General features: G+C 30.8%; 3 protein-coding genes across 3 annotated transcripts in view; all 3 read right to left on the reverse strand.

Annotated features, from left to right (window-relative positions):
- LOC107436083 (glycoprotein 3-alpha-L-fucosyltransferase A) overlaps window positions 1-8,107 on the reverse strand; it is a 22,985-nt gene extending 14,878 nt beyond the window's left edge. The window contains exon 1 of the mRNA XM_016047648.3: window positions 8,018-8,107. The gene's annotated coding sequence lies outside the window, so the exon portion shown is untranslated. The remainder of the gene's footprint in view (window positions 1-8,017) is intronic.
- Window positions 8,108-9,106: 999 nt separating this feature from the next.
- On the reverse strand, window positions 9,107-9,673 carry LOC139426426 (general transcription factor II-I repeat domain-containing protein 2-like). The gene has a single exon (XM_071185289.1). It carries the CDS (start codon window positions 9,671-9,673, stop codon window positions 9,107-9,109), a length of 567 nt encoding a protein of 188 aa, XP_071041390.1.
- Window positions 9,674-9,805: 132 nt separating this feature from the next.
- LOC139426427 (zinc finger BED domain-containing protein 5-like) lies at window positions 9,806-10,246 on the reverse strand. The gene has a single exon (XM_071185290.1). It carries the CDS (start codon window positions 10,244-10,246, stop codon window positions 9,806-9,808), a length of 441 nt encoding a protein of 146 aa, XP_071041391.1.
- Window positions 10,247-13,471: the final 3,225 nt, after the last annotated feature.

The following is a 13,471-nucleotide window of genomic DNA, read 5'->3' on the forward strand; positions in this document are numbered from 1 at the left end:
TAATAATAATAATAATAATAATAATATAGTTCGTTTATATTGGAAGTAAATTTCTTTTTTACAGGTTAAAATTTTATCTATGCTATAACTTCAAAAATATATGGAATGATGACTTTTAATTAAAAAATTTTGTTTAAAATGAGTTTTTTCACATGAAATGAATTAAGCGAGTGGTTCCAGGAGGATAGTGAACCTATTTTCAATTTTTTAAATGCAACTCTCTTTCAAAATCATGGAAAATAAAAAGGACATGCATCTCGAAAATTCTAAAAATGTCGAAAATCAAAAAGATATAAGGCTATAAAAATAAAAAAAGAAATGTCTATATAGCTAGGCAACCTTTTCGTTAGATGAAGAATACTATTTTGAGCGTTAATCAACCTTCGCTATGAGAAAACTATATTGATTCTACATATTTAGTGAGTTAGTAATTTATATGACACGTGTGCTATTGCAATCATTATTTCCGTCAATACTACTGAAAAATATTTCTTTTTTTATTAATTTCAGTTGCAGTAAACCACCGTTTTGAGTGGACTTATTTGCGAGACCTTTTTAAACGGCCGACTGATTTCCGCTCTCACACGCGTGAATCCAGCGCCCTGCCGACCAGGCTATCCCGGCCCCTTTTCAATACAGTAAAGCACCGTTTCTTTCGGGGGACCCAAGTTAATCGATGTAAAAGGAAAAGACTTATAACTAAAAATGAAATAAATGAATCGAAACTCATCGTAAAAATAATAATCAGAATAGCATTGTTCCATCAAAAGAAAATGATAGAGGTGGACATAAACATAACATCACTCTAAATGGGTCATTATTGAGGGTCTTTATCCTCCGCAATGACCCTAAGTAGCAGAAAGGTCCGGCTCTGCAGCAGGCAGATACTTTTTCATTTGTGTTATTAGTTTATTTATAAGAAGCAAACAAACAGATGGTGGAAAATTGCTCATTTTAAAACATCTCAATTTTTTCTTCAATTAAAAATTAAAAAGCTGAATTGAGAAAGTTGAGCTGAATTACTGCAGAATTTTTTTTCTCCCTCTTCCTCGAATATTAGCTTAACTGTAGAGCATTTATTCCATTTCTTTTTAGCATCTTCGAATAAAATTCAACTTAAACAAATTAAAGTTTTTATGTATAATTTTCAAGAGCATTATGATTATTAATTTTGCTACCTGTATGCCAAATAAAGCTGAATTTTCACAAAAATAATCACTGTCTTATACCATTGAGGTCGAAGACAGATTTTTTTTTAGAAAATTGTGATGTAGTAACTTTAATATTTGAGTTGCTTTTTGAGGCTAGTCATAAATGTAATAATATTAAAAATGTTTAAATTTTAAACTATTAATATTTAAAGCACGGCTGATGAAATGATAATGCCTATAATAACGTTGCTGAGTCCCCTTTTTACTCTCCCCCCCCCAAATCAATTTTACGAGCCATCCAAACTCCTGAAACAATTCGCACTTTCTGTTCTCAAGCAAATTTAACACAAATTTTACTAATGTAAACAAGTACAAAATGTCCGGTACAAATTCTAAATTCAATAGTCTGAGTAAATATATAACGGATTTAATTCTTGAGAGAAGATTCGTCGAATGAGATAATAATTCTTGGAATTCCAGCCAAAACAAACATTGAATCGTTGGTTTGAATTTCATTCGAATGGTTTAAAGAAATGGCGATGAATTCGTCAACATCAGAAGATATCTCTTTATTTGTATTACGATCTGCGGAATAAAATGGATATACAATTTATATTTAACTCTCCTTTTCTCTCTAGCAGTTTGATACATTTCAAAATAATGAATTTTAATAACTCATTAAATTAGCTGACACTTTCATTTTAATTGCAATCGACACTGAAATTTATTTTAAATCACTGTATAAATCATATGTAGAGAGCGGAAAATAAAAATAAAAAAGTGAACAGTCTTAATAATTATCGATGTAATGATCGGATTTTCATGTACTTGGTCTCAATCTTTGACTCAAAGACCCAATCTTAATTATGATAATTAATTAGTGTAGACAATATTTTAAATTACTAATCAGAGACAAAAACGTTCTGCCTTAGAAGAAAAAAAAACAAATTTTTTCCGATGGATTTGGTTCTTGAACCTCAAAATATGGGGAGGGGATATTTTATTTTTATTTTATAACAGTCGTTGAACAGCAGACACAATTTTTCGGGTTTACGACTACTATAGTTCGACTCCGTGGCCTTGTTCTTTTGAACTCAATCCAGAAGACAGGGGAACTCTTGGATCAAGTATTGGGAGAAATTAGCTTTCGTGGAGGACTTTTTGATGAAACTAACCTGCATTTGGGTTAAAAGGAGAGGAAACCCACCCACGGTTACTCAGACGGCAAGGGGACTCTAACCCATGACCCATCTACCATTGAGGATATCTTACGTCAGCACTGTGGTCGGTGAGAGCAGGATGCGAAATTCGTATCGACCAACCATCGCTAGGATTTGAACCCGCTTCACCTTAATGGCCGGTTCATAGGGGGGNGGGGGGGGGGGCGGTCGTAGTCCAGAAAATAAGGTTCCAATGGTTCAGACAGAAGAGAGGAAAGTTTCTACGTCCTGAGAGTAAATTTCATTTTTTTCGTATTTCGTCACATCTCCGGGGTCCATTAAAAGTATCGAAAAGTTTTTGCACACCATTATAAAACTTGTTTATCCAAAAATAAGTCTTTTTTTCTTTTAATATTTCTTAAAGATATTCGGTTATTCAAATTTTATTGAGACCAGATAAGCAAGAATTGCAGCAATTTTTTAACTATTAACAAATTAGATCACAAACGCTTTTTATTTTACAAGACTCTGACTTTTCTTCCTTTTGACGTTTTAAGCAATTTTGAGAATCAGTATGTAATCAACACTTCCTAAAAGAGAGAATACCATAAATATCAATCAATTTCAATCGCACGGGATACCATAAATGATCTTTTAGTAGTCCGAACGCTGTGACAGATTTCTTATTTTCCAGCACCACACAGTTTAGTAGTTACGACTGTGTGACATCTTTCTCATTATATTTCGTTTCGTCGAACCACTAAATTGATCTGTTACACTGATTAAAGATAAGCAAATCTTTAAATAACAGCCATAAAAAACTGATGAAAACACACAACAGTTGTAAAAATAGCATATTATTTGCAAAAAGGGATTTCTTTTTGTGACGAAACAATAGCAATAAAAAGAAGTGCTTCCTTTTTATTCTTTTCATAAAAAGATACATTTTTTAAACAAAAAGTTTAATGCAAGAATTTAATAATAACGAAAATGTAACCAAAAATTAGTATGTTTTATTTTCATAAAAATTTTTCCAAACTTCGTAATTGCTAAAACCGTGGCGGCTCAGAGTATGGAACCTCCCAATGAGATCGCCCCGGGTTCAAATCCCAGCGATAGCTGATTGATACAAATTCCACACTTGGCTCGCACCGACCACAGTGCTGACGTTAAATATCCTCTGTGGTAGACGGATCATGGGTTGGAGTCCCCTTACCATTAGACCAACAGTAGGAAGTTTTCTTCTTCATGTAACTCAAATGCTTGTTAGTTCCATCTTAAAGCCCTCCACGAAGACAAAATGCACCCAATTCAGGAGATCCCTTGTCTTCTGGATGGGGTTTAAAAATCACAGGTCTACAGAGTTGAACATTGTTAGTCGTAAACTCAAAATTGGGTCAGCTGTTCAAATACGAATATCAATATTAATATATAATTATAAAATAAAATAAAACCGTCAATTTGACAAGTTATAATATAAATAGGTATAGATCATACAGATCATAAAAGACAAAATGGCTGACTGGAATTTAAAAAGGAAGATATAACTACTCTAAAATTTCACTGAAATTAGTAAAAAAAAAATTTTTAAAACCTAAAACAATACATAATTTGTATTGATATCTTTAGAGATGAAAGCAGTCAAATTGACGGTCTTCGTTGTTAAATATTACAAATAATTTATGGAGGGAAAAAAAACTACTCGTCTAGCTAAATTTTTCTTATACTGTATTTTACATATTTTTATATTTTAATTATTGAGGGTAGTCTGGAATTTTCATCATTTTTTGTTTCTTGTTTTAAATATGGATTCAATTAATTTTAATTATAATAGACGCAAAAAATATAGTCTGCCTAAAATTTCGTGGAGCACTATATCTATACTTAGAAACAAATTTTAATTTAAAATAATAACTTGAATAACAAAAAAAAAAAATAACATAGACCAAGCTATATAAAAAAATTAAATGATACAGGGTACAATAAAATAATTAACAATACGAAAAAAATTTTAAATTCTTTAAATGCTTCAGGCAGTCCATCAGAAATGGGAAAATCATAATTTATTTTGTTACTTTAAGGTAACGTTTTCAAATACGAGCTATAAATTTCTATATGTATGAAAAGAAATGCTCATGAGTTATTTTTAGAATCATAAACCATTCGACTGAGAGCTGTGAAATTTGGCATACTGATAATTCGAAGTACAGGGAAGGTCACAGTCGACGTTAGAACAATCTGTTACGAACCGTTCGAGCGTTTCGAGTGAAAACGAAATTTACTGATGGGTTAAAAGTTAGGCAGTGTTTTAAATTTAACTATAGAGAATTCAGTTTTTCAAATATATTTAAAGATAACATCAGAGTTAAAGAAAATATATATTTATATTTTTTTTTCTTGTTTAAATACTTGTTTGTTTGAAATAGAAACATTTTGCATGAGAAAGAATTTGCTTAGTGAAAATTGTTTGGTTTATTATTCATGATATGATCATTTAATTATCTTAATTGGTATTTATTTATTTAAATTTTAATAATTTCATTCATAAAGCAGAAATTTGGTATAAGTTTGAACTAATGCTTGTAAAACATATTATTTTTTTAAAAAATATTGATATCTCACATCTGAGAAATATAACTTTGATTAATATTTTGGATTGCTTAATTTGTAATGAACTAAGAGTTAATCGAGGGAATTGTTCATTATATTTCTCAATGTTAATAATAATAATTTCTAAAATCCAACAGATGGCTGCAATGTAAAAGGATAAATCATTCCTTGTTTTTATTATTAAATATACTTTGTTACAGACGTTTGTAGTGCTTTTAAACCCCGAGATCATCGTAATTTAGCAACATCAATGATGTTTGCTAGCTTAAAGCTCTATGTGATCAAAATAGATTTTATTGCAACTATTTTTTATTCGCTATATATGTCAGATAAATTCAATGAACAACGTTAATGTTGTAGCATGGAAGGATTACGTCACCCAATTAGTGTTTCTAGAGTAAACCATGCGTTTATTTAATTTACAATAATTATATTAAAACGTGTTTCGATAAAAGTAAATAACTTAAAATCCACCGTGATTGAAATAAAATAAAAAATTTATTTTGTATTGAAAGGCAGAATTCATGAACAAGTGCTCCGAATTCGTTTAGAAGAAATGTAAAACTCGACAGGCTATTATTGACACCAATAATGCTTAATTAATTCAAATAACAGAAGCATTATGAAATGAAAGAAATTGGTTATGTACTGAAAAGCAAAATAATTAGAGTAAAGGTACTTATTCGTTTAGAGGAACCATAAAAAATGGCCACGTTATTATTGATGCCAATGATACTCAATTAATAGTGGTAATATGTATTAATTGAAATAAAAAAGATAAGCTAGGTATTATAAAGCAAAGCTAATGGCGAAAAGATGCATACATAAGACACTAATTCGTTTTGGGGAACCGTAAGCAATCACCATATTATTATTGACACCAATGCTTAAATCATATTGGTAAATATGTATCAGTTGAAATAAAAAAAATAAGCTATGTACTAAAAAGCAACGTTAATGGAGAAAGGAAAGTACCTTAGAAATTCAGCAACTATATAAATTGCTTTGCGCAGATGATGGTCAATTAATTTTGCTATTATGTACTATTGGTACTATGGTAATTGGTGAAGTTTGTATAAGAATTCTACAACGAAAAAATACTTTAACCCGTGGCAGCAAATATAGTGTATTAATATTTTAATAGATTAGAACTAAGATAACTTTTTCCACCACTACCCATAAATATTTTAGCTTATAAATATTTTAACTTGTTGATAAGTTGCAGTATTATTTTATTTTAGCACTTCGTGGTTATTTAAATGCATAATAAGACTCTAACAAATCAAAATAGTAAACACATACTTTGTACAACCTCAAAAGGCTTCATAAAGAACTGATTAGGAATTCATTCTTGGTTCATGGAAGTTGTAAACTCAATGAGGTTATAAATTATGATGACTGAACATGAAAATCAAGCAATGTAAATACACATTGTGAACACTTTACACTATGTCACTTGAAAATTGAAAGGGAGAGATGTTTCCGTGAAAATATGTAGTTTTTAAAAATAACTAAACGCAAAATATTTTTCTATATTAGTTAAATGTTTTTGACAGTTTCCAGTTCCCTTTTTTTAAACTTTTTTAGTATTTTTTTAAAAATTAATTTTTAATAGATGGTTTTTTTGTCTAAGTACAATGAAACAATTAAATTGCAATGTTACCAGGCGAGTCCAAGACTTTAATGCTAATAATAACATGTAAACATACGTCAATGTTAACATATTTCAATTTCCTAAACATATTTTAATTTTTTAAAAGAAAAACATGCAAATAATGCGTTATTACCAGCTATGGTTACTGGTGATAGACATGACAAAGAACAAAATTCAAGAAACTAGAAATTTCTAGAAAGAAAAAATTTTGAAATTCTGTTACGATTAAAACCTGAAAATAAAACCCTAATGAACTAAATTATCCAGTCGAATAAATTAATAAATATATTTTAAACAACTAATTAGGGCAACGGGCGTGACATTGTTCTCAGCAAGCAAACATAAAACATTCGAAATAAATGTTTTGATTTGTTTTCTAAACAGACTTCACTAAGACACTCACCTTGCTAAGACACTATTTCTAAATTCCAATAGAAAAAAATGTCAATAAGTGTAATGTTACATTCAATTGTGTAAAGTGGTATTATGTTATCAAACATTTACATGTTATCTAATTGTTTTTAATAACCTTTCAAGAATTACTGATTTTATAACACTGTTAAAAAATAAGTTTTTATTACTAGAAACTAAATTCCAAAAAAAAAAAAAGAAAAGCATTTTAGATTTAATGATGGCAGACCTTCTATATTTTATGTTCCCTTTCAACTCATTTCTTCAAAATACTATTTTTTTTCTCCATTTACATTGAGTGTAAATGTTTCATAAGACTCACATCGTTCAGAGAAATCGAATGAGTTTCTTTCAAAATAATATTTCTCAGGTGAATGGCACGAAATTATGAAAACGGCCCCTCTAAGTAATGATTAGCCTATTTCATGACACACCACATTTCATAGTTGTGATGTGTTGAGTCTATTTGTTTATGTACACATACAACATTTGAGTTTTGAACGAAATATGTTGATGAGTTGTACCGAAATGAAAAAATGATTAAAACATACAGTTATAAAAACTTAATAGGAATTTAGAACACCACCCTTTCTCAATTTGACTTTTAATACATCTTTTTAAATTATTAATATGTAGCTATGAATACAATTCTTTTTATTAAATTTTAATTAAAATTTTAGCACACTCGAATACTGCACACTGCTATACCACTGTAAATTTCTTTTTCTAAAACTGGTGAAATTCTGTAGTAGTTGGTGTGTATGTTATACACTTAGACAGAAAATTTTGACTTCACAAATTCTCTTATAAAATTTAAATGATAATTCTCCCTCCCTTTAACCTTTTTATTTTTCAAGCTCATTCAAAGCAATCCCATTTCCAACCGAAATAAAACACACGTAGATTAAAATAATAAAAGATGCAACCTAAGAAGACAGTTATGAAAATCACCATTGTGTGTGTGCATAAATTTAATGAAAACGTGAAATTTTAATCGGGAAAAAAAATGGAATGAAATATGAAATGCTTACCATTTCCGTAGAAAGAGATGTGTTAACTGGCGGACGGGTGAAGCAACGCCGCTCTGGGAGCTCCTACCCCCCACATGTGGTCGATGAATCGATATTTTTTATATCCCATAATTCCATTCAAACTTTGTGGCGGTCTTTATAGAAATAACAACGCCAGGTGGTCCCAGAGTTTCCGCAAAGGATCATCCCCTCAAGCATTTATTATTTGGAAGAAAAATAAATAAATAAAAGGAAATAAACACTGAAAATAGGACATAATTGATATGAACTATTCTATTATATTTGTTCTTTTGTTTGACAGTGAAAACATTTTTTATCAATTTCATTCTGTCAAAAAAAGAAAAGCATACATAAATATTTTTCTTAAAACTTAAACATGGAAACTGAATCCGTGTTTAACGGACCACTCTGAATAACTTTTAATCTAATGATCACGTTCTAGGACTCATCCATTCTACAATTTGGAGAGAAGTGACCTTAATTATAGTTATTTTTGTGCAGACGATATTTTAAATTAAGAAATCAAACACCAAAACGTGCATTTTCCTAGTAAACGGGAATTTTTTTTTCTTTTTTTTTCGGCTTTGGTCAAATCAGGTTCCTGGCACCCAACGTATAAGGCAGGGGTCGGCAACCTGTTTGTACTTAAGGGCGCAATACTAAATTTGAAAATCACCGAGGGCGCATATTTTACAGATAATCAACAGGTATAAATAGGCATTAAAAAAAAACAGATTTTTTGTAACTTTATTTTGGTGTCATAAATAATGATACATATAATTCAGTGTGAAACTTGGGTGTCCATATTTTCAGTTAATTTCTTATAATTGGGGATATATTTAGAGTTCCCGGTCCTTAAACAATTATCTAAATGTGAGTCGTTAAGCTTTGTTCGGTATTTTTATTTCAAATATTTCATATTTGAGAACAAAGACTCGCAATTGTATGTTGTTGCACAATATGAATAAATTTTTAGCGCACATTTCCTTAAAATAGGATACTTATTTCCATCGACTAAGTTCCAAAACATTTTATCATTACTATGCGCTTTTAAAATAATATCACTTTGCAAGTTTATTATTTCTAATTCTAGGTCTTCGATATTTCAAGGACATCATCTTCAGTAACATTGAATGGATTTATGAAAAATCTTAGAACGGATTCTAATGCTGCAAAATCTTCAAATCTAGAAGAAAACTCTTCTATTAGCTTATCTATAATTTCTAAATATGATGTAGCAGTAAAATTTTCATTATTCAGATTTAAACTCTCAACAGTATATTTTATATTTGGGAAATGTGATAATGATTTTTTCAATCGATGGGATTTCAACAACACTAACTTGCATTTGAATGCATTTACTGCACTAATCATGTCAGCGATATGCTGATTTTTCCCTTGTATTTTTAAATTTAATTCATTCAACTTTGCCGTTATATCTGTCAGAAATCCGAGGTCGATTAGCCAATCCTTATTTTCTAATTGCTCGTAAAATTCGCCTCTTGATGCAATAAATTCCTTTATTTGTGGCAAAAGCATGATAAACCGCTCTAGTATTTTACCTCTGCTCAGCCACCTCACTTCAGTATGTAAAAGAAAATCTGTGAACTGAACGTCCTCATCTTCTAAAAGTAATTTAAACAATCTGTGTTGCATAGCTCTCGATCTTATGGAATTAATTATTTTTGTTACTATCTTGAATACGTGTTGAAAACCGATTGTTTTTGCACATAACATTTCCTGATGTATGAGGCAATGATAGGAAATAAATTTCGGGAATAAGGAATCCTATCTACATAAGGCAATAAATCCTTTTTTCTTACCAGTCATCGCTGGTGCCCCGTCTGTTGTAATTGACGATAACTTTTGTACAGGTAATTTTACATCTGTTATATACTTTTTAAAAGTAGAAAAGATATCCTCCCCTCTGGTGCTTCCCTTTAATGGCAGAACTTTAAGGAATTCTTCTTTTGTTGTAAAATCAGAAAATACCATCTTCACGAAAATTGCTAATTGTGATATATTTGTCACGTCTGTCGATTCATCCATCTGTAGCGAAAAGAAAATACAATTTTCCATATCATTTGCTAATTCTGCCTCCAAATTCTCCGCAATTACTTCAATTCTTCTAGTAACAGTTCGTGCTGATAATTGCAACGTGTTTATAGCTGAAACTATTTCCTTTTTATTTTTAAATTCTTTAAAAAGTAAATCAGCAGCTTCTAACATGGCTTCTTTCACTAATTCTCCATCTGTAAATGGTTTTATATTCTTAGCTAGCAAATGCGATATTTTATATGACGCGATCGTTACTGCTTTATGTTGTTGCAGTGGTTTAGTAAAAACACTTTGCTGGTTAGTTATTGAAGATTTTAAAGAAAAAAAATTTTTTCTTCTAATTTCAGAGTTCATTGGATAGTCACTATCAAAATTGGTATGAACGGTCTTAAAATGTCGTTCAATATTACCTTTCTTGGGAATCGCAACACTATTATTACACAACAAACAAATACACTTCCCTTTGTAATCAACGAAACAATATAGATGTTCCCATTCATCGTTAAAATAATATGTTCTTTTTCTTTTACATTTATCCATGAAGGGTGTTAAAACACAAAAAACTAGAACTATAACAACTCTATTTTAAAAAGAAACACAACGTTATTAAACTTAACAACGTTTATTATTTAAAACATAACGAAAGCATAGCAAAAAAACATTATACCAAAGATAAACAAACAAAAGCTCAAACATAAAGGCAAACTGAAACTAAAACGACAAGTTACAATACAGTCACAGTTATCCTAGCTGATGCGTCAGAAACTACATCAATGGCGAAACTAGATCACCCATTCAAACTAGATCACTGTTTAATTTAGGATCCAGTTCATCGCTTTCAACCAGGGTTGCTTTCAACAAAGGGTTTTGAAAGAAAGGAATTATTTCGGATTACTTGGTAGTTTTAAATGCACGGTCTACGCTAGGTCTATTCGAAATACGATCACACACTAACAAAAAATACGTGCGTGTTATTAGATACGCTCAAGGTTAGCAAACTGCTAATCTATGCACAATCCTAAACTCAACTGACTACTTGCTGTATATCGCCGTTTGACAAGAGTAAGTAAATCGCTCTAGCTATCATACATTTACATTAGTCCAGCGAGGGCGCATTAAAAATCGATCGGGGGAGCCATGGCACCGGCGGCGCCGCGTTGCCTACCCCTGGTATAAGGGATACCCGCAATCTGGGAGTCCCAATAGTTTGATCGGGACAGCGGTTTAAAGTTCGGATCCCTTAAAGTTAATTTTACTTTTTGCGTATTTCGCCATATCTCGAGAACTTTTTAAGCGAACTTTGCGTACACAATTATAAGATTCGTATAAGACTTTTTTAGAATTCCCTCTCTCATGAACTATTCAACCGATAGTGCTGAAATTTTGTATTTTGCCATATAAAATGACATTCTTTAAAATGATGCAAAAAATTGCGTGTCTTACAATTCAAAATTTTTTAAACTATTATTTATTAAAATAATAAAAAAGAATACATTTTAACTGAAAGTTATTTTTTGCGGGGAATAATTTTTAAGTAAACGAAATTTATAATTGTGTTCAAAAATATTTCGATTTGCTTTAAAAGCTCTCGAGATATGGCGAAAAACTAGAATTTAAATGAAGGGATCCACACTTTGGACCTCGCCCCTGACCAAACAAAAGGAGCCCTATTTCCAATTTTACGGCTACCTCCTTCATTTTAAAGGTCAGAAATCCGCCGAAAAAAAAGTTTCGTTTAATCAGAAGAAGTGCGTTATTGAGTCTTGTTTTGTAACTTTAAATAGAGTCTACGCTCATTAATTAGCATTTTCGACGGTCGAATTATTAAGATTATGTAATAGAATGTGAAGATCCGTTCATTAGATCAAAAATTAATCAGTTTGGTTCACTTTTTTTTCGCATTGTACACTATGTTAGACTTCTATAACTTGTTTGAAATTTAAGGAAAGATTCTAGATTTTTTACGGGAATTTATCAAAAATCGCAGATATTATTTAAATACAAACTTTTCTTGTGATACAATGCAAACAATTTTTATACTTTAATTTTGTTTAGAATTAAAATTTTATGAGAAAAAAAAAGGTATGACGTCTTGTGACACACGATAAAAGTCATGAAAATCATGTTAATGACTTGAAACAACTTTTAATCGAACTCTTTTTAAAACCATAACTACCTCTAACTTATTAAAAAATAAAAATTATTTTTTAGGTTTAGAAAAAATATACTTTTCTTCGTATTTTGATAAATGAACTAATTTGACAGCCAAGAAAGTATGAAATATTTACCAATGTTCAAGCTCTAATATAAATTTAAGCTAAACTCAAAAGCTTGCACCGATCTTCAATAAAATATCTCCCCGTTATTCTGCTGACAACAGCGCCGCTTTTCAAGAATTAACCAGAGTTCTGTTCAGTAACAGTAATGTTATTCAATCAATTTCTGGGGTCGGTACAATAGAGGTAACTTTATTTACACCTGCACAATGGGTGACGGTCTGGGAAACATCCCTGAGGATGATCCAAAGATATGCCATCGCAATTTTGATCCTCTGTGCTTTGGTAGTCCGACGAACTGCGAGCGAAGTCGACCACTTTACGGTAGAACAGTTTGACGAGGACCGATACCGCGCACCCTCGGACCCTACGTGGACTGATCAAAGCGGTCACCCACCCGCTTACTGGCAGCAGACAGTGACGTTTGACTTCGGTGCGATAGAGGTAATGTTATAGAGGTTATCTACCGTACCATAATCATTTAACATTCAAAAAGAACATTAGTGTAGAGTTTTCTGGACAAATTTATACTGGGCAGTAGCATTTAACCTAGAAAAAATCCTCTATGTAGATTACACTAGGCAGTGGTACGTAACCTTATAAAAAACATCAGTGTAGATCATGCCGTACTACTTAACCTTAAAAAAGACATCAGTGAAAAGAAGAAAAATGTGGCCGCCATGATTATCAAAAACCCGTTATTGGATGAAATTCGCAAAATGAATTGTATGAAACCTACTGATCAGTGTAAGAGACATTCCATCTTAATAAGTTCATTAGAAGTTAGCAGACATATCCAGTTTAAATAAATGATTTCAGTATTTTAATTTATTTTGAAAAGTTTATTAAATATTGTCTTATCCTAACAAATTGTACTATAAAGATACTTGGATACCAAAAATAGAAATAACTACGGAGATACGAACACAACGTTTATTTAATACAAACAGCATAAGAGAGAATAACAAAATATGAGAAAAAAACCATTGGCACAGCGCCATCTATTGATATTAATTTTAAATTATGAATTTTATCCATTATATAACATATCCTAAGTGACAAATGGTAAACAGGTCACAACATATATATATATATATAGTTTGACAGTAAAAACATTTTT

Source organism: Parasteatoda tepidariorum, chromosome 9 (assembly GCF_043381705.1).
Source record: "Parasteatoda tepidariorum isolate YZ-2023 chromosome 9, CAS_Ptep_4.0, whole genome shotgun sequence".
Classification (NCBI taxonomy): Eukaryota; Metazoa; Arthropoda; class Arachnida; order Araneae; family Theridiidae; genus Parasteatoda; species Parasteatoda tepidariorum.

Excerpts from the sequence above, each read along its gene's own strand:
- LOC139426426 (XM_071185289.1), bottom strand. The coding sequence starts at position 9,673 with ATGCAACACAGATTGTTTAAATTACTTTTAGAAGATGAGGACGTTCAG.
- LOC139426427 (XM_071185290.1), bottom strand. The coding sequence starts at position 10,246 with ATGTTAGAAGCTGCTGATTTACTTTTTAAAGAATTTAAAAATAAAAAG.